The sequence below is a fragment of the Equus quagga genome, chromosome 17 (assembly GCF_021613505.1).
Source record: "Equus quagga isolate Etosha38 chromosome 17, UCLA_HA_Equagga_1.0, whole genome shotgun sequence".
NCBI lineage: Eukaryota > Metazoa > Chordata > Mammalia > Perissodactyla > Equidae > Equus > Equus quagga.
The window spans coordinates 40,871,544-40,892,682 of record NC_060283.1 but is presented as its reverse complement, the minus strand read 5'-3'; the positions used below and the strand labels follow the sequence as shown (position 1 = coordinate 40,892,682).

General features: G+C 47.6%; 1 protein-coding gene across 1 annotated transcript; it reads right to left on the bottom strand.

The window, feature by feature from the left end:
- Nucleotides 1–3,710: 3,710 nt before the first annotated feature.
- On the bottom strand, nucleotides 3,711–19,067 carry GPR55 (G protein-coupled receptor 55). The gene is made up of 2 exons (XM_046644464.1): nucleotides 18,988–19,067; nucleotides 3,711–6,051 (listed from the first exon to the last, which is right to left on the bottom strand). Exons 1-2 carry the CDS (start codon nucleotides 19,028–19,030, stop codon nucleotides 5,051–5,053), a joined length of 1,044 nt encoding a protein of 347 aa, XP_046500420.1. The 5' UTR covers nucleotides 19,031–19,067; the 3' UTR covers nucleotides 3,711–5,050.
- Nucleotides 19,068–21,139: the final 2,072 nt, after the last annotated feature.

The window sequence follows — 21,139 nt, the reverse complement described above, 5'->3', positions numbered from 1 at the left end:
ACATGCCTTGAACGAGAAACACAAGCATGCGTGTCTGTTCACCATCGCTTGTACAAGTTACAGCCCAAAGCCGACCTTCAAGAAGAAGTCTCCCACAGAGGAACACGCTTTGCAGAGATGTTACACAGCTGCACCCTCAGGTGCCTTTTGCGTGACTGTGGGTGCCCCGTGGAGCCCCAGGTCTCAACAGCCTCCCCTCGCAGGGGCTGTCTTGGTTACCCTCACTCAAGCGAGGCCCCCAGAACAAAGACTGTCTGAGGTCTCAAAGTGCACTCAGGGCCCCTCCACCAAGCAGAACCGACGTCAGGCTTTGAAGTGACAGCGTTTCGGATCCGACCTCTGAGACTTCAAAGTACGGAGGGTCACCGTTAGGTCACGGCTCACAATCGAGCACCATGCGGCCGCATCTGCAGCAGCTTTCTGAGAAGAACAAATCTCACAGGCTCTTGGCAGGGGACAGGAGGCTCAGGCTGAATTGAGGTAGAGGGATATCCACTTGTCCTTCCACTTCAAGCTCTTGGATTTCACCTTGACCTGCCATGGATGCTCCCTGAGACGCCCATTCATGGTTCTGTGTCCTAGGCTTGGTAGAGACGCCAGCTCCAGGTGTAAAAAGCACGAGGTGGCTGCGATGTAGCTTCATGGGGCACTCCCACCCCTCTAAAAAGCTCCACTCTTGTGGATCTTGAGTTCCTTGTCCCCTCAGCAGTAGGGTTCTCACGGTGGCCTTGGCCGTCTTTCCTTGGCTCTCTGGAAGGTCGTTGCCCTCGGCACAGCTTACCCTCAAGGATCCATGGAGGGTGGTCTGGTGTGGGCATCTCCACCATCTCCACATGGTTCCTATGCGGGGACGCCTCTGTCCCTGCCTCCTGACTGTTCTGCACACCAGGCTCTCCTCACTCCCACACAGATTGCTCTTCTCAATTTCTCTCCTCACTGATCCATTAACAAAATCCTTTTGAACCTCTATTAGTCTCCACAGTCACCTACCAGGTCTCAGCCATTTCAAGCGTCTTTGCAATTACTGTTTATTTGTGGCAACTTGCTACGAGGCTGCTATCTTACTATTCCAAATGTCGTTAGTATCCCGTGGCAGCTACACAGCATTAAAATAATGACTTTCAGCTCCATAGAGTCCCCAGAGAGGGACTCAAGAGGAATATAGTTGACAAATGCAGTTTGTGGACTAGCATTCTCTACATCGAATGCTCCCTGGGGGCCAGTATCCCAAGGGAGGGTCAGTCCTTGGCCCTGAGGAGACATGGCCCAGATATGAAGCGGCTCCCGGCTTAGCAAGAGCTGGCTGTATTACCCTTCTCGGGCTGCCATAAGAAAAGTCCACAGATTGGATGGCTTTAGCAAAAGGAATTTATTTCTCATCGTTCTGGAGACTGGAAGCCCAAGATGAAGACGCCAGCAGGGTCGATGATTGCTGAGGGCTCTCTCCTTGGGTTGCTGATGGCCACCTTCTCCCTGTGCCCTCATGTGGCCTTTCCTCTGTGTGCACGTGGAGAGAGAGAGGAAGCAAGTGCTTTGGTGTCTGTTCTTATGGAGTTGATCCCATCACGAGGGCTCTACCCTCAGGACCTCATCTAAACCTAAGCATCTCCCGAAGGCCCCACCTCCAAACATCATCACACTGGCGGGTAGGGTTCAACACATGGATTTGGGGAGGACACAATTCAGTCCATAGCAACCATCAAGGAACAAGGATGTCCCCATCAGCCCTTAGCACCCAGGCCATGACTGGTCTTTGCCCAGATTGTGGGGAACTCAGGAGAAAGGGGTGGCTGGGCCAGCAGCCAGCAGTTCACATTGTCCAGGAGCTCTGGATAAGTTAGCAGGATTCACGTGCGAGGAGCTATGAAGAAGAACCCAGATCTCACCTGGGAGAGTCGGACTCACTCCATAGGTGGTCAGAGACAGAGGAGTCACCATTGGAGGACTTCCAGAGAACTGGCCCTGTGTCTTCAGCACATCAGCCGTAAGCAGGTCTCTATGCTGGACCACATGGGGTGTGCAGAAGAGCCAGGGCCTCTGGAAGCAACTCCAGTGTCATGGTGGTGGTGGGACAAGATGGAGGGAGCAGGGTGAGGTGGATTCAGTGCTGGAGGGACCACAGAGAACCAAGTACCTGTGTGGATGTGGGGAGTCTCAAGTAGACCATGCAGGGTCTGGCTCCCAGCCGCTTGGGACAGGCCCCAGCTGTGCTCCTGGGACAGGCCTAGGGCAGCTCCCTGGGCTCTCACAGTGTCCAGGTGGCTACTTTGACCTGGTCCTTTCTTGGTCCCTTTGACCAAGATTGTTGGATCACTTGGCCAGGGCCATCGGGAGCCAGCTCTTCTCTGGAACCAGTAAGTGTAGCCTAAGACAAGGTCACACAGCATCATAGGAGTCTATTTATTTGACAGGTCAGCTTAATCAAATCATTTTTTCCAATTAATTGTGCCAGTTTCATGCAGGTACACATCACAGCTATGTCTCGGGTTTTTCCAGACTAGGAGTACAAATAAGGTCACGTTTATGGCCAAACAATGTCTCCAAGCCTCCACCGGCTTTAGTAGCAGGAATTTCAGCCTTTTCCGTGACAAAGTTCAGCGTTCCCCAACTCACTGGCTGCCACTTGCTGTGGGCATTGGCACTTGCATGCATCAGCACCCTAACCCTGACCCTGACCCTGTGTCCCTGACCCTCTGCCCTTTCCATGCCTGACCGCTGACTGTGGGCTGGGCTTGGGCCCAGAGGCTGGATCCTCTGCAGAGCAGCCTGGCCTGCTGCACTGGGCCTGTAGCCACTCCCACAGACCCTGATGAGTCCCCTGTGACTCGAAGGCCAGGATGGGTCCCTGTGGGGAGAGAGAAGAGGTACCTCTCCTCCCCCTAGTGTGTTGGGATTGGTCAGGCTTCCAAGACTCACCCACAGACAGGTCCACAGTTGTCACATCCACCCAGGACTGCTCTACCCCTCCAAGGACATACACCTTATAGTCACACAGCTCATGAGTCTAGACTCATGCAAAGAGAGAAATTGGAGGAGGGGTGGTCCATATCTCCACCCACCCATGGACTCTGACCCCAATTCAGCCCAAATGTCCTGCTGCATATGGCAGCTTTCTGGCTTTCCAACAGTAACACAGGTGTGCTTCTGTCTAGGACGGCCATGGGACAGTGTAGCCAGCCCATAGGCAGGGGGGAGGATGTCCAGGGCTTGGGGCAGACGGGCAGGACTCATCTCTGGTCTGCAGAGCCCCTGACTCTGGCTGCTGGTTCCTGGAGGCCAGTCTGAGGGACAAGAGCCTCTGGTCCTGGTCATGATCACCCCTCCACAGCCATTTCTACCCCTTCATTGACACCTTCTTCCTCACCCTTCCCTCCAGCCCTACAGAACACCACTTGACCACTGAGTCAGCTGAGAGGAAGGAGGAGAAGGCGGGGCTCCTGCCCTTTGATGGCTCTCAGTCAAGCTGGGGATTCTCGGGCAGGAAGCAGCTCTGCCCTCCATCCTTCCTGCCCGTCCCCCACCTCCTCACAGAGCCCCATCGCTTCAAGCCTTGGGCAATGGCCCAACCTCCACCTCTTCCTCCCTTCAGGGTTTTATCTAAATAGGTCCCTTCCCCCGCCACACGGTCACCCCTCCCCTCCATCCTCCACTTGGCCATGGAAGCCTCTTATCCTACAGGTAGAAGGTGGTTGCTTTTCTTCCCAAACACCTTCCCCTTGTTTACAGTAAGTCTCATCTGTTACTTCTCATCCCACTCATTCTGTCTTGCAAAACTGCCCCACGTTTATCCTTATAATCATTTTACTCTCTGGAGCAGCTGAGTCACCGGAAGCTTTCGGCTGTCGCTGCCGCTCCGTCTCTGGATCATTGAGGAGCCCAATCGAAGCCGTGATTCAATTGTTCAGAGTTTCCAACCAGGAAGTGCCAAGAGCCCTGTGCCATTGAGATGGTGCCTCCATTCCTGCCTGACTCAGTTTCTCCCTGTCACCACTGGAGGGGGACAGCTCTGTGGACAGTGCCTCCCTGGCCAGATGCCCAGCCAGGATTCAGGTGGGCAACACAAACACATGTTCCTTATTCTTCTCTCGCTGAACTAAATTAGACCTGATTCTTTCTCCCGGTTCTCAAGGAAACCAAGTCTAATTAACAACTTCCCAGGCTGTTCAAGACAGCAAGCTGATCACGTCTAGGAATTTCCCTTCTCCACCGCCTCACCTCCCTCTGGGCGAGCGCTAAAACTCCATGCCGTGACATCCTGATAGCACTGGGGGAGGGGCAGTCCACTTCCAGCCCTTGGCCTTCTTCCCTCCCCGGGTGTATCCTGTCCCCTCATGGCTCTCAGGTGTCACCAACATCTTTCCACACTGTCCTCACTGCTTCCACAAAGTGTCCACAGCTTCACCGCAGCCCCCCTCATCCTTCTGTAGCCTTCTTGTGAACAAATAAAGGTTTGGCTGGCTTCCCAGACCTTTCTAAGGCCAATAGGAAACTTGGGGCTCTCTGTGTGTACTTGCTCTGCCTCGATCACCCCCACTTGCTGTCATCTCTGTGAGGTTGTTGGCCAACAGAGCCCAGAGGGATAGCAAAGTGTGAGTCTGCTCCACCCGGCATCCCCAAACTAAAAAGGAGCTTGATCCATTCTACGGCTCCATCTCTACCCAGGACACACTCCACCATGACCAACCCTCTTAGTTCTCGTTCCTAACTCCTTCCTCTTGTCCCTTCCAGAATCTTCTAGTCTACAGAAGGACAGGGAGAGCTGGGAAACAGCCTTGTTCAGATGGTCTCATTGTCTTTCTCAATTCTTCTGCCTCATGATTTTGGACTTAAAAGTCAAGAATTCACCTGGTTCTTAGGTTCTTCAGAGATCCCCAAACACTGCGTGATTTATGTCAAGCTGTCTGGGTGCTGCGGAAAGGTCTTTGGGGCGTAACTAGCAAAGACAGCATCTAATGAGCATCAAAATGGAAAGAGCATTAGTAAATGTGCCATATATCATCCTGTCACATCCCAAACCTTGGAACAGGATATCCGCTGCTGGAATTCAGGGCTAGGGTTTGCTTTCTTTGATCAGGTCTTTCTTGGTAGCCCCTGTGGTCAGGGTATCCTGGAGGATTAGCTGGGCCCTGGAAGGCCGGTGGGCCATGATGCCCATGCGGAATTCTTTGATGACAAAGTAGTAGCAGAAAACATCCAGGCAGCAGTTGACGTTGGAGAAACACATGGACAACTGCACGAACAAGCTGATGTTCTGCTTAGCTCTGCACTCCACAATAAAGCCATTCCTCACCAGGAACTGCAAGAAGAATGCCAGGTGGACTGGAAGAAAGGAGACCACGAACACAGCCAGATTGGCCGCGATAGTCCAGATGCAAGCCTTCCGCTGGACCCAGTCCTGGTTATGGTCCCGACGGCCAATCAGAATGCGGATGCTCCTGGAGGAGCAGAAACCCATAACGGCCATGGGAAGAAGGAAGCCGAACACCTCAAGGGGGAAGACGACCTTGGCACTCCAGGTGCTATCAGACATATTGTGGAAGCATTTGTAGGTTTCCACTTGCCCGTGGAAGTTGTAGATAGGGATACTCCCAGCCCACACCAGGACCCAGATGATGAAGCAGATCCCAAAGATCTTCCTGGGGGACCGGAGGTGGCTGACCTGGATGGGGTACTGGATGGCCAAGAATCTGTCCAGGCTGATGAAGCAGATCGTGAAGACACTCCCATACATGCTGATGAAATAGAGGCATTCCACCAAGGTACAGAAGGAAGGGAAGGGTGTCGGCACGTGGTTCAGGACCGTCTTGAATGGGAGGGAAAGCACCAGCAGCAGGTCAAAGACCGCTAGGTTGATCATGTAGATGGAGGTGGCAGCGTAATCCAGACACCTCTTCTGCAGGAAGGTGCAGAAGCCTCGGATGGCTAGCACGTTGAGGAGCAGGCCCAGGAGGAAGGTGGGGACGTAGACTGCCAGCTGCACGCTTTTCATCAGCTCATCCACGTCACTGAAGGAGCAGTCTTCACTCTTGTTGCCCTGGCTCATGTTCTTTCCTACAAGGTCAAAAATAAATTAGCTGGAGTTCTTCTCACTCTCTGAAAGCAATGGTTTCAAACGACTTTGTCAAGAATAATAAACACCTCCCCTTTATCACACAGCAATTCGTGCTCATTGAATAACAATTAGAAAACACAGGAAAGAAAAATTACTCTAATGCTGCCCAGATATAACCACTGTTAGTTTTTTATGTGTCTCATTCCAAACGCACTCTCCCTCTCTTTCTGGACACACACACACACACGTGTGCCTTTTTCTTTTACAAAAAAGAACTGCGTATGAACATCTGCCCCTTTTTTTCAATCAGAACTCCTTCTGTCAAAAGTAGTAACAAAAACACAAATCCTGACCCAAACCAATTTAAGCAAAGAGAGAATTTCTTGTAACTGAAAACTAGGGCAGGGCTGACTTGAGCTGCCGCTCCATCAGGGATTCAAACGCTGTTTCCAGGACCCAGCTCCTCCTTATACGTTGTCCTTCTCCCCTCCCCCACCTACATTCCTGAAGACTGGACAGAGTTGCCCCACCCCTGACTATAGGGCTGGCGGCAATCAGCACGTCACATTCCCCTGGACGTGGTGATTGGTTCGTTCATTGGTTCAAGGATGGACATTTGACCACCCAGAGGCACTGAAAGGCAACAAAACTCTTGCTTGGGTTACCAGGAAGCGGGTTGGGGCTCTTTCTGTGGATTTGAAGTTGGAAAGACAGAAGGTCTGGAGCTGCTGCAGCCTTGTGCTACCCCGAGGAGAAAACCAGACAGAAAATGGAGAAACATGGAAGAAAAGACATTTGCAGAGGAAAGGAAGTGAAGGCTTGAGGTCTCCACAGGGCAAAGAAAGGCCTTCAGACAGGTAGAAAGTTAGAACTGGTCTCAGGGAAAAGAGGACCAAGGCCACAGGTGTGGCTGCACAGGGAGGCTGGGTGCCGGCAGACAAGGAGGGGGTCACAAGTCAGGCCAAGATGAGAGTCTGAGGCAGGCCCTGGCTGAGTCTTACTTAAGAGCCTGGCCAATTTGGGGGTGAGGGGTGCATGTTATGGTGGAGTTCTATACCAAGATAGGGGGCTGTCTTCGTTTGGGCTGCTATTACAGAATACCATAGACCGAGTGGCTCATAAACAGCAGACATTTGTTTCTCACAGTTCTGGAGGCTGGAAGTCCAAGATCAGGCACCAACATGGTCTGGCGAGGGCCCTCTTCCAGGTTGCAGGCGGCTGACTTCTCACTGTGTCCTCACATGGCAGAAAGAGGGCAAGAGAGCTCTCAGGGGTCTCTCTTCTAAGGGTACTAATGCCATTTGTGAGGGTTCCACTCACAAGACCTAATCACCTCCCAAAGGCCACACCTCCTCACACCGTCAGTTGGGGGTTAGATTTCAGTGTGTGAACCTGGGAGGGGACCCAAACATTCAGTCCATAGCAGTGGCCCTGGAGCAGATCAAAACCAGGAGATGTTCAACCCAGGCCTCCAGAACCAGTGCTGCTGGGCAGAGAATTCACATATGACCAAACCTCCACCCACCTCCCTCCTTTCTCACCCACGCTTCCCCCGCCCGGATGAGGCCCATCTGCTGGCGTGACTAGTCCTAGACACTGAGCATGCCACGTCCATGAGGACACAGGGTCCTGCGTATGAGAGATCACTCACACTTGGCTTCTTCCTTCCCCGCCTCGCCAGCAGGCAGCTGGGTGAGCGAGTTCCCACCCTCCGAGAAGTCCCAGCAGCGGGGGCTGAGATCCAAGACGCAGACGTGGCAGGGAGAAGGCACGAACACAGTCTTTCACAGAGAATCCCGTGCTGTGACCAGTGCAGCTACTCGTTGAGCTTATGTTACTTTACTAGTTGTTTTTTTTTTTTTTATGATTGGCCCTGAGCTAACATCTGTTGCCAATCTTCTTTTTTTTTCTTTTTCTTTTTCTCCCCAAAGCCCCCCAGGACATAGTTGTATATTCTAGTTGTAGGTCCTGCTAGTTGTGGCATGTGGGGTGCTGCCTCAGCATGGCCTGATGAGTGATGCTAGGTCCGTGCCCAGGATCCAGACCGGGGAAACCCCGGGCCGCAAAAGCAGAGCATGCGAACTTAACCACTCGGCACAGGGCCAGCCCATAGTTCATTTTTTTAATTAAAAAAGTATTCCATGCACTCAATAAGATTCAAACAGTACAAAATAACAAAAGAAAGGAGATTTCATGGTACCCCAGGGTCTCAGATGTCCTTTCCAGAGGTAACCACGGTTAACAGTTTTGTCCATACATTTTCCAGAAAATTTCTAAGTATATGCATATATATATATATATATATGTACATACATATGTATGTATGACTCTTCTTTAAATTTGGAAAATATTATACCCACAGCTCTATTCTTGCTTTTTCACTTTACAGTGCTTCTTGGAAATTGTTCCACGTCAGCATCTATGAATTGACTTTTTCTTTCTAACACTGCAATGGCGCCATTGCAGCCCATTGCATGGATAGGCCATAATTCATCCAGCTGGTAGCCTCTTGATGAACACTTAGATTTCCTAGTTTTACTGGAAAACAAAAAAATTCCACAAAAAAATCACTGTGATTTATTTCTTTGCTGCACCGCTATTGCTGAGAGAATTCCTGTTCTGCTACTGTTTCTCATCACTGCAGTCCCCTTGGGAGTCTTTGGAAGGAAGGATTTGGATATTTTTAAGACTCTATATAGAATGTCATTCCCAAATCCTCTCTAACTGCTAGGGAAAGAGAGGGAGAAAGAAAAAAAAAAAAAAATATATATATATCACCCATTGAGCGCCATGTAATAAACATTAAACATACATTACTTGATTTGGTGGCTTTCCTATGTGTCAACTTTCCTTACTAGTTTATGTCATAAGAGATCTAGGAAAATGTATTTGCTCATAGTCAAAGCTTTAGATTCCTGTGGTCTGTGTGAATGGCGCCTGCTGGAGTTGCACAGTGTAGAGCCCCGGGTATAACTCTTTCTACCCAAAAATGCCTAGAACACGTGCAAGCTGGCAGGCTGTCTCCTCCTGACTATGCCAGCGTATCCACAGGCCTGTCTAAAAAAATAGCCAGAATAACCAACAAGATAATTTCTTGGAACCAACAAGATCAATTTCAGAAATGATAAGAAAAGCAGGCAAAAACCCAAACCATTTCTGACTGAGAAGTGCCGCAACAGTAAAGGGGAGGACTCAATTAATTGGCTTACGGAAGTCACCTCCAAGATCAGAAACAGCAGAAAACCAAGAACCACAAAGATAACAGCGAAGACGTGTTTGTATTTAAAGAGCTTCAAAAAAGGAACTTAAGGCATCCGTTTGGGGCTAGGTATCACTCAGGCATACTCCATGGATGGACCCAGCACACTGCTGATGATCAAAGACAGAACTAAAGTAGGCAAAAAGAAAAAAGTCAGTCGTGCTCAAAGATAAACTCAAACCCAAATATGGCTGAATTGAACAAACCAATGAAAAACAAAGGGATAAAAATGGTCTGGCGGAAAGCACACAGTCTAGGATGCCGGGGCTTGTCTGAACTGACAGTCCCAGGTGTATGTGTGGGAAATAGACACCACTCAGCTATCAGTGTTCTCCAGTTGGTTGATCCTAAAGGTCACATCTGGAACACTGACAGACTTCAAATGGGAACTTTTCAAATGGTAATCTTTGAAGCCAGAGGAAGCACTCTATCGGCTGGCAAAAAAGAAATTAGGTTGAAAATAAGTGCTTCCAGCTCATGGCACAGTGAGCAGAGGATTTGAAAAATTAATCCTCTGAATTCCCTCTGAAAGTTCAAGGAAATCATCTTTTTAAAAATCTTTTTAAAGAAAAGATCAGGAACTTCACTGGATTAAGATAAAAAGGCTCCAGCCTGCAGTAAGGGTTGAAACGGTCACTTTTCTCAAAGATGGGTTGCCAATAAAGACCAGTCCAATTGTAGTGGGGGCCAGCGATTCCCCCACACTTGACCTGTTGCCTGGGGCCATTGATGTCTCCTGTTCTGGCCAACCCAGGATCCACACCAGTCCATCGGTGGCACTGTAAGGTGGGTGGGTGAGAGCCTGAGAAACACATGCTAAGATGGTGTTAGACGTTTGAGAGATTTATTGGAGGAAATGTCTTCAATGAAGGGGAGAGGGAGCAGGAGGAGATAGGGAGAGCCTTCAAGCCACAAAGCAGGTCTGACACCCGTGGAAGGAGAGCAGGAAGGAAGGACTTGGTAGGAAGAGCTTCAGACCACAGTGCAGCTCTAAGAACGTCTTAGCCAGGCCGATGGGGAGTTCCTAAGCACAGGCTGCCCACTGGGGGGGCAGGAATCACCCAGGGCTGGTACCTCTGCCGAGCTTAGTCATTAGCTGGAAGCAGCCCAAGGAAAGTGTGGCCCCGGCATCAACATCACTCTAGAGCTGAAAGGGCAGAGCTGGGCTGTCAGTCACCAGCACTCCCGGAAGGTACCAGGTTCTCCTGAAGGCAGGTTGGAGCAGCCAGCTGCACCTGATAGCCAGGCAGAGGCTGAGCCAACGCCTCCACTTACGTTGGAATCTGGGGAGTGTGTCAGAGGCAACAGTGGGGCCATTCCTGATTCCCATTCCCAGCAGGCCCATCTGTAGTGTGTTATCTTTCTTCGGCAGGGATGGTGGGTCCCTTTGCCTTAGAGAGGATTTGAATGGGCCTTGGTCCCAGTCTCATACCAGGAAGGAAATAGAATTGAATGGGGGTTGGTTATGGGTCAAGCAAATGGTGTCTGTGAACAGACCAGAAGGGACGAGGATGACCTTTGTTGGTCATCAGAAGCTTGATGCCCGAGAGGCAGGGCTGAACTGAACAACAGAGCAGACGAGAAGTTGGATTAAAGGAGCCAAGTTTCATGCAAAATTTATGGAGACAGAGCCTCTCCTAGACGTTCCACTTTCATCTTTAAATGTCATTAATACAGAACCTTACAAACATCTGTGAATAAACACACCAAGTTCCTTGGAAATGTCTCTGAAAAAAAATAATTAACACCAGAAGAGGTTTGAGGAAGAAAATCTGGATGAAGAATTTCATGCCCAGTTGGGTGCTGTTCAGGTGTGAAGAGCAGGGAAAGCTACCCTCAGGTATGTGTGGCTTCCAGAAAAAGAATCGTCTCTAAGAGGCAAAAATTTAGACCTCCGAGAGACAGCAACAATGAAAACTGAAAACATCAAGGTGGAAAAGCTTGGAGCTGAGCATTAAAAGCAAGAAAAGCATGGAAAAGGACTTAAGTTATGATGAATATAGTTACAAATTTAAAATTACAAAACAAATAAGAGATCATTCCTGTCCTTTAAAAAAAAAAGATATAACACTTTCGATAAATTAACACAGAAGGAAGAATGTTCTCGGGTTGCAGGGGGGAGGATGGTGCAGAGCAACAGGACGTGGACGGAGCAGACGGTCCATAAAAGAAAAGTAAGTTATCGCGCTGGGTTCTTTTTACTTTAATAACTACGGAAACTGTAACATAGTTTTTTAAACCTTGAAGTAACCACTGACTATTAAAAGCAGGATGTCTATCTTCAAAATCGCCGAAGACAAAAAGAAACAAACTAACAAATCATACTATATAGCAGAGAAGTAAACAGAATGGAAAAAGAAACTATGCGTAGACATTACAGCAATAAATACGAAAAATTCCAACTTTCCTCTATTAACTAACCTTTTCAGTTCAGTTATGAAATGCATTCAACTCTTTGTTGCTTATGAAGGACACAATGATAGAGAAATGTTCAATGTACAAGTCCTTCAATGATATCGAAATAAATATACATGAAAAGAAAGTCAAAGTGAAAACATTCAGACCTAGCATTGTAGAAATTAAGAATAAAGCCACACATCAGGATTAAGAAGGTCATTGTATATCAATAAAAGAAAAATTGTAAAGGCAAATATAGTAATCTTATGCACCGAATGGCATTGCACAAAAATACATAAAGTAAAATTGTTAGAATTCAAAGAGCCACTCGCATTGTAGGGCAGACTTTAATATACTATAGATTTGAACAGATCAAGTAGGCAAAATATAAATCAGGATATAGAATTACGTAAACAATACAATGAATACGATTTAATTAATAGCTTTAGGATTTGGTTTTAGACAAATAAGTCATCACTTTTTTTCTCAAATATCCAAGAAACATTTGCCAAAATGAATTATCTGCCTAGTAAGAACAAAACTTTCCACTTAAAAAAAAAGCAGAAATTATGTTGGGTCTATTCTCTGGCCACAATACACAGAAAGCTAGGAAATGAAAAATAGAATTATCTATTTAAAAATAAGTGAAGTCAGAACTACAAAACAAAATACACAGGATATAATCAAGAATGACAAGACCTTTCTGGATTGGTTGTTTAAAAAAAAATTCACAGGCTGCTGCCAAAACTATTCTCAGAGATAAACAGCCTTAACAGCTTTAATCTTTTTTAAAAAAAGGCAACTAAGCAAATGAACTAAGCACTCACCTTGAGTATTTAGAAAAAAGAACAAAAAGGTCATAGAGAAATCAGGAAAACATTTATAAAGATAAAAGCAGAAATACATGAATTAGAAAAGAGGAAAATGTCAGAATCAATAAATTTAATAGTTGGTTCCTTGCGGAGGGGGCGGGGGCGGGGAGGGGGGATGGTAAACAGTAAACAAAACAATACATGTATCTCTAAGAACTATTATTGAGAAGAAAGACTCATTGATCATAACAAGGCATTAAGCTTAGATGGAAAGGAGAGGAAAAAAATAAGAAATCGCCACTTTATCACCTGTGGGCTAATCCATTTAAAAAGCTTGATGTAATTGACGACTCAGGAGCAAAACATAATTTACCACAATTAATACAAGAGTTGACACAAGAAGTATTGATTAGACCAACAACCATGAAAGAAACTGAGGATGCGATCAAAGAATTACTCAAACAGGCTCTGGTTTATTTAAAATTTCAAGAAACAGATAACTCCCATGCTCTACAAACAATTTCAGAACATAAGATAATATTAGTGAATTTCTGTTATGAAACTAACTTACCCAAACACCAAAACTTGACATAAGTAGCACAAAAGAGAAAAACTACTGCTCAAATGCACTTATGAAGATAGATGCAAACATCCTAATTAGGATATTACCAGGTAGAACTCAGTATACTAAAATTATAAATCATCATTGACCAAATCAGGCTTACTATAGAGATGTAAGACCATTTCAGGGTTAGGAAATCTATCGATATTGTGTAAAGCAAAAATGAAAAGCCATTTGATTGTATCAATAGTTTTTCCACAAAAGTCACTTAAATGAAGGAATAGAAGGATATTTCTTACACATGATATGGAGTAACTTGTTGACATCAACGGCTAACTTTGTATTTAATGGTAAAAAAATAAAGGGAACTTTGTTGAAATCAGATACTTGTCAATACACAGAAGGTCCAGATACTACACTAAGACAATTAACAGAAATAAGACTAAATGAGAATTCCCAAAAACCAATAATACAAACAGAAGCCTTCATCAAGAAATGATGTTGAGACATCAGTGAACAATTTGGGGGTAAAAACCAACTTAGATCCTCATCTCATGCCGTATAGCAAAAGAAATTCCAAATTTATGAATGAATTAAACTTCAAAAAAGTCAAACCATAGACAAACTAGATGAAAATTTAGTAGAGAACTTATAAAAGCCAGTGGAAGGAAAAGCTCTTTTCAACTTAGAATGACTGAAAAGCACAAAAATCAGAAAATAGGACAGGTTTGACTGCACAAAATTAGAAAATTCTTTTTCTTAAAAAATTTTAATATCAAATAATACACTGGAGGAAAGAAAATGCAACCTATAGTTAGATAAATGATAATCTCTCTTATGAAGAATATTTAAAAATGTATAATCAAGACCCGTAATAGATAACCAGGCAAAGGACACGAATAGATGGCAGTTCCCAGAAGAAGATTTACAAAGAGATAAAATTTTTGCTCATCAGATTTAATGAAGAAGCTGGCAAGGGTTCCGTGAAACAGTCACCGCTATGCTGGTGAACACACAAATTAGTACACAACTTTGGAGATTTGTAGCTTATATTACAAGCCACAGAAATCTTATTGGTCTTTCATCCAGTGATTCTGAAAATTTACCTTAAGTAAATTATGAAAAAAAAGTTGTGTACAGAAATATATTCACTTTAACACGTTTTTTCTCATCGCAAAAAATACATGCATTAAAATGCCAACAAGGGCTTAATTTCACTACGGTAAATCTACTCAATGGAAAATTTTTCTATCTGACTATGATATGTTTATGCTGACTACGTTAAGTAAAAAACCCACAAACTACAGGATTATACATTCACAACGATTTCAACTATGATTTTCAAAAGCCCACGCTTAGGGAAAAAAAACCTAGAAAAAAATTTCCATATTCCAAACCTCGGTTGCATTCTAACAGTTAGATGGTGGCAGATTTTTAAATCATTTATTTTTATTTCTCTCTCTCTCTTCTTTTGGTATATTTTTCCAATTAATTAATGACAATATAAAAACAATTTAATTTTTTTTAAAAAAATTGTATTAAATGCTAGAGAAAAAAGGAGAAAAATGAGAATAGCTTTTGACTTTCCCTTAAAAGAAGAAAAGTTTAGGAGCGTGTTTGAGGCACTGTGTGGGTAAGAGGCAAGTTTACACCGAATTTAAAGAAACGCATAAGCTAACCAGTGTTCAGCTGATGAGGCATAAATCTTGCCAGGTCAAAGATAAACACTTCAACATGTAGCATCTGAGGGACTTGGGAACAAAGCATGAAGTGACAGAGAATTGGAAGTGACAGCTGAGAAAGCAGGTGCCCCTAAGAGATGAGAGCAGGATGACAAGACCCCGATCCAGGATAAACAGAAAAATTTCATGAGTTCACAGGTCAACCATCACATCATAAAAAGTGTGCATAACATAAAGAGTAAAGATGAATATAAAAGAAAGCCAAAATGCCACATTAACAATGAAGAGTGGGTGAAGGAAGGGAAGATATTTAAGAATAATTCACGGGAAGTTTGGAGAGCTATTAATAGAAATAAACGTAGATGTTAAAACTTGACCATGTTCTAAATTGCACATTTAGGTTAAATTATCTTGTCTATTTTAAAGGGACAAAAAGGAAGAGAAAATTCACGATGGAAACTGAAAGTGAAAAATTGTAATGTCTCAATATAGAAAGGAGAGGGCAACCCCGGAGGCTTGCACAGATGTAACAACTATAGTATAATTCTAATACTCTCCATAAAAAGGGGCATCCATTAAAAACTCAAAACTCAATCATCTTTTGCGGATAAGAAACCCAGAGAAAATAGGCGTAGACAGTAAAATGATAGGATTATCTACAGTTTATCAGGCACACAGAACCCTGGAAAAGAAGGAAATATAACAAAGTAATTTTTTTTAGTGAAAAGAATTAAGAAACACAGAAACTCTACCAACGTAAAAGTTAACAAACCGTAATTAAAACATAAAACACTCAATTTATGTTCCAATGAGCATAGCAAAGAAGTACATAATGGGAACACACCAGAACTGCAAAGAGAAGTCGAAATGGAAATATAATTGTAGAGATCTTAATGCTCGCTTCTTAGAATAGCATCCATCAAATAGAGAAATTGAGAGCTCTACACAGCCCTATTAATAAGGTAGAACTAGCAGATCATTGAGGGCTATGCCGTAAATCAAAGGAACACAGTCTCTTTGGGACAGGAAAGAGTTTTTCACTAAATTTATCCCACCCTGGGCGCAGCGAAGGACTGCAAGGCAATGGCGGTTCTACCCTCCTGTTCTCAGACCACAAAGAAATCACAGCTCTGCGGCAGCACAGTGGTATTAAAAATATATGATAGACATTGCTGTGCATTCTCTTCAATAGTCTCTTGAACAATGTGTGAGTCAGAGATAAGATCAGAAGTGCACTCCTGAAATATTGGAAAGGAACAAATATTTACACACAAAACACGGATGCAGTCACAGCTGCAAGGAAAATGGGAATGCCTAAGGAGTCTTGTAAACAGGAGAGAAGATGAGAATTGAGGTGCACCCAATTCTGCGTTTGGAGAATCTAGAAGAGGAACATGGCGTGACAGTGGCCCTGCACTGCTCTGTCACCCGCGCACCAGAGGCTGTCTGTCCTCTGGGGCTGCATGTGGAGGGGCTAGGAAGCCAGAAAAAGAATAGATGTATTAGCATCCTCCGGTGCTCAAGACCTGCTCCACTGTGACTCCGCGGGGCTGTAAAAGGAATGGGTTCCAGATGCTGCAGAAAGCAGACCTGTCTTGCCACTGGAGGGTCTGAAAGCAGACACAGCAGCTATGCCATATAGTGAGCTCTCTGTCACCAGAGGTATGCAAGCAAAAGCAGGAGAGCCACTTATCCAGAATGTTGTCAAGGGAATTCAGGCAACTGGAGGGCTTTTTTTTTTTTAGCCCTGAAATGGAACTTTCTGTCAATATATTAATATTTTTTAGTGTTTTATGAAGAGGAGAGAAAATGTCCCATATGTGAAAAAAGACAGGGCAGGGTGTCCAGAGGCGGCAGCTCTGCTCCTGGCTGTCGCTGGCTGTAGGGCCTCTCTCTGGGCTCTCTCATCTGAATAGCCCTGCTCAGCCCTGTGAATGGGGAGCCCAGGGCCTCACGGAGCTGGCTTTCTTACTGCCAACTTGACCTCGTTCTGGGCTGTAATTCCTGCAGCTGCCTGTGCCCCCTGGTACCCTCCCCTTCCATGCCCTCAAGGATCCAGCCTCCTTCTCGGGCAGCCCTGAGCCTGTGCCTGCACAACCGGGGCATCTAAACCCCTTGTCGATTAGACCAAGCCAACCTTCCTCCAGTGGAAGGACTGGACTTTCCAGACAACACAAGCAACAGAAAGAATGCAACCTTGGAAGGTTTGCAGACTAAGAAGGCGCTCCCCTCTCGTGTGCTGCCAAACCCCTCACTCGCACGAAACTCTGTGGTCTGTGCCACCCAGAGATGAGAGGGCCAGCCCATGGCTGAGCAGAGTTGGCACAGCCTGAGGGGCGTAGGTTGAGGAGGAGTGGTCCCCAATCCCCAGACCAGTGTCATCCCCATCCAGGCTCCTCACCTAAAATCCCGGTCTCCTCTGAGGGGCTGGGTTGAAGGCCACAGTTGGAACATAAATAGTTGCTTGGTTGTAGTTATCTGCCACTAACACCATAATGCCAATAAATTCATCAGTCTGCACCTGAGCTGGGCTTCTGGGGGATGTGATGCAAGAAGGAACTGGACACAGCGGCGACAGAGCACGTAGACAGAATCTCCCTGACCGCAGAATTTTGCTGGAGCTGCATCCTAAGCTTGGTCGTGCTAGAGTGGAGCTGGGGGAGTAGGGGAGGCCAGCTCAGGGACTTGAGGTGTGGCCAGCTTGGTGCCGAGTGCCCTGCAGGAGGGACCTCAGTACATCCCTGGGATGTTGTGATAATTACGCCCATTTTACAGAGAAGGAGAGTGAGGCTCAGGGAAAGTAGCAAGTCTACCCGAGGTTAAACAGGTAGCAAGGGGCCTCGCTGGAACTCACATTCTGAGTCTCGCCTTCATCTTCTCCCCACTCCAGGCTGCCACAAGCATCACCAGCAAGAGCACCCGGTGTATCCAGGAGCTCCCAGCCCCGCTTCCTCACTCCTTTGCGTGCCTGGCGCTGCTTGACATACTCTTTTCCCTCAGCCTGTCACTTCCCCTCCTAGAAACCCATCCCTTTCTTCAAATGTCCACTTTCCTGATCCACCTACATCATCCGATGTGATTTCCCTGCCGTGGCCAAGTGGAGGACATCTGTGTACCGGGGGGGAGTGTCCCTGCTGTCCTTTAGCCACCCCAGGACAAGGACCAGGTCTTCTACACCCTTAGATCACCATGTCCCTCATCAAAAGGCCCTGGGGAAGATCTTATTAAATGAAAGGAGGAACGAGGGAAGGACCTGGTCTGTAGCAGCTCCAGAGTGACAGGCGTTTCCCTTTGGTGTGGGGACAACTGGTCAGAACTGGAGGAGCCCCGAGCCTTCCACGGAGCCTTGGGCAGCACCTTGCACACCCCGCCCCCCAGCCCCACCACCTTGGGCAGACCAACCTCACCCAGGCTGATCCTGGGACATTTCCTGACCTCCTGTTCTCCACCTCCACTCTCAAGAATGAATCTAGAATTCTTAGGGTTCTCCATGCTACTGTATCTTCCCTCCCAGCCTATCCAAGAGACACTTGGTTGGGGTTCGAGAATAATCCAGGTATAATATATAACAACCAAGCTTCCCTGGTACTTACTGGGGGCAAGCAATCCCCATTACTTACTGCTCCCAAGAGCCCTGTGAGGAAGAAATCATTATTGCTCCCATTCCCCCGAGAGGTACATTGAGGCCAGGAAGTTATGCAGTTGGCAAGCGGCTAGCTTGGGCTCCCAAGCGTGGCCCTGGTCTGCCGCCAGCACCTTGCTCAGGGGCTGCAAGGCGATTCCTGAGAATGTGTCATCTTGGGCTCTTGGTGCTTTCCCAGCCAGATTCTGGGGGAGCAGGGAGCCGGGCCAGCGAGGGTGGTGGCACGCAAGCCAAGCTCCCCTGGAGAAGGTTCTTGGGCTGCCTATGGTGAGGTTTCCCCACCCCGGCAAGATGCTCAAACTTGAGTCAAACCAGGAGGAAGTTGAGGTTCGTAGAAAATGTCACCGATAATCAGGGACAAACCAGCTTTCTGTCTGCTGCTGCTGTTGTCACGGAGGCTGCCGGAGGCTGCCGCTGCCCCTGCCATCTGGGACGGTGTGGACAGAGTCGGGGCAGGTGTGGATAGAGCCCCGGCCGTGAAGGCCCTGCTGACCTCAGGAAAGTCACCTGCAGTTCACGAGAGCCAGGTCAGTCCATGGCTCTGTGCCTTGGGTTTTCTAAGTGGCCCGGGGGCTGTTACCTGTTGGTGGTGTGGCACAGCTGAGCGAGCTGTGAGATGTCATTTCTCCTCCCAGCTTGTTCACCAACCTGCTCTGGAGAGAGTCACTTCCCTCTCTGGGGCTCAGCTTCCTCATCGGTGAAATGAGGGGGTGGGACCAGATGCTCTTCAAATGGCTCTAGTGTCAGCCTGATCTGGCAGAGGGGGCTCGTTCTATCAGGTCTAGAGAGGGGTTCCGTGGGGGTCCCCTCTGTCTAAGTGGGGAACATTCTCCAGGAAGGGGATTTGCATTCCGTGCCCTCTTGGAGGTTGCGCACTGCACAAGAACCAGCGCATGAGCAGAGGCAGGAGACGCCTTTGGACGAGAGGGAAGCAGGTCACACACTAGATGTTCTAGGCTGGGTGTCACACAGGGGCCACCAGCATCTAAAAGAAGCCACCAAGACTTCCAGCGCTCCTGGGGTTTAGGATTCAGAACTACCACCCACAGAAAAAAGCGTGATGCTGGCACATTCATATTTAGGACTCACGGGCTGGGAAGGCCTCAGGGCCCAGCCTGGGGGATGCCTCAGCCCCATGCAGGGGGCACTCATGCAGAGTGTCTTCGAGGATGGGCAGCAGGAGGGCCTCCCCCACCCCCTACCCCGCTATGCTGGGCCCCATGCCACTCGCCAGCTCTGGCTTCTCCGTAGCGGTTTGGGTCAGCCTTGGGCCAAATAGCTCCGGAAGGCCTTGCGAGAAGAGATTTCCCCACATCCTCCCATCTCCAGGGCCAGGAGAGCTGAGACTCACCCATGGGCCCTGGGCGGCTCTCAGCGGGGACCCCCTGCAGATTCCGGCCATTCAGGAAAGTTGGGGCTGAACTGCAGCCTGGAGTGACTAGGAGATCCTGTGAGAGACTGAGGCACGGGCTATTCTGACAGGCCAGGCATGCTGGGACTTGCAGGTGTCTACAGGAATAGAAACTCCCCGAGATGGATCTGGGTGGTTCGTCCCAGCGTACAGGTCATCTCGGTACAAATAACAGCTTGTGGGTGACTGTGGGGAAGTCACCTGGCCCTCCAGAGCATGGGCTCTCCCAGCTCAGTGAAGAGGTTGATGGAACAGGGACAGCCTTTTCAGCTCTCATCATCTTCACCTGATCACACCTGTGCTTGTGGGGATGCAAGTTCAGTCCCTGCTCCTGGACATGGGGTCCAAGCTGGCCTGGGCCTGAAGACAGGGTTCTGGGCAGTCCCTCCCCAAGCAAGACCCGCCCCCCCAGACCCCTGGCCCAACCTAAGCCAAGGTGAGGCGGCCAGGCCAGGGCATCCTGGGTGCAGGTGCAAGAGGCCAGGAGACTGTCAGGACAGCAGCAGAAACAAGACACGCAGGTGTCCAGGGCCTGTGGCATGGGAGCCCCGGGAAACAGTCAGCATGGAGGGGCCTGCAGAGAGTGACTGGGGCTCAGCCCCTCCCTCCTCCGAGGGAGCCTCGCCCACCTCCCATTCTGGCTATCTTCTTTTTTCAAATGAATATTCTGGGGCTGGCCTGGTGATGTGGTGGTGAAGTCCTGCACTCTACCTCGGTGGCCCGCGGTTTTGCAGGTTTGGATCCTGGGTGTGGACCTACAACCATGCTTGTCAAGCCATGCTGTGGTGGTGACCCACATATGAAATAGAGGAAGATGGGCACAGATGTTAGCTCAGGGATAATCTTCCTCAAGCAAAAAGAGGAAGACTGGCAACAGATGTTAGCTCCGGAAAAACCTTCCTCACCAAAAAAAAAAAAAAATTTGTTTTATTGCTGTTGCTTTTTATTTAAAATTTCAAATACATGCACACGATTCAAATACATATGTAAACACATACAGTAAAACGTCTCTGTCCCACCACTGCCCCCCAAATCCAGTACCCACCTGCTCCTCAGGGTACCACTGACAATAGCTTCTTCCAGAGTTTCTATACCAACATATATACATATGTGTTCTGTTTTCTCCCTTTTTTGATACAAAAGATTGAGTCCTACATGGGCTGTTCTGCATACAAATTGTCTCCTACCTCCCTTTCTGGAAGAGCTTTGCCAATAACCCTTATCAAGGGAGTAATGGTGGACCCCTGGCAGAGGAACGTGTGGTCCAGACTCAGAGCGCTGTGCTCACGAATAAGAGGCAGGCTAGGCAGGGACTTGCCCA

What these genes read in the sequence shown, in the direction of transcription:
- GPR55 (XM_046644464.1), bottom strand. Translation starts at nt 19,030, where the DNA reads ATGACATCTCACAGCTCGCTCAGCTGTGCCACACCACCAACAG. An exon ending in CTGTGCCACACCACCAACAG is followed by an intron (nt 6,052 to 18,987) that starts GTAACAGCCCCC and finishes TTGACCTTGTAG; the next exon opens with GAAAGAACATGAGCCAGGGC.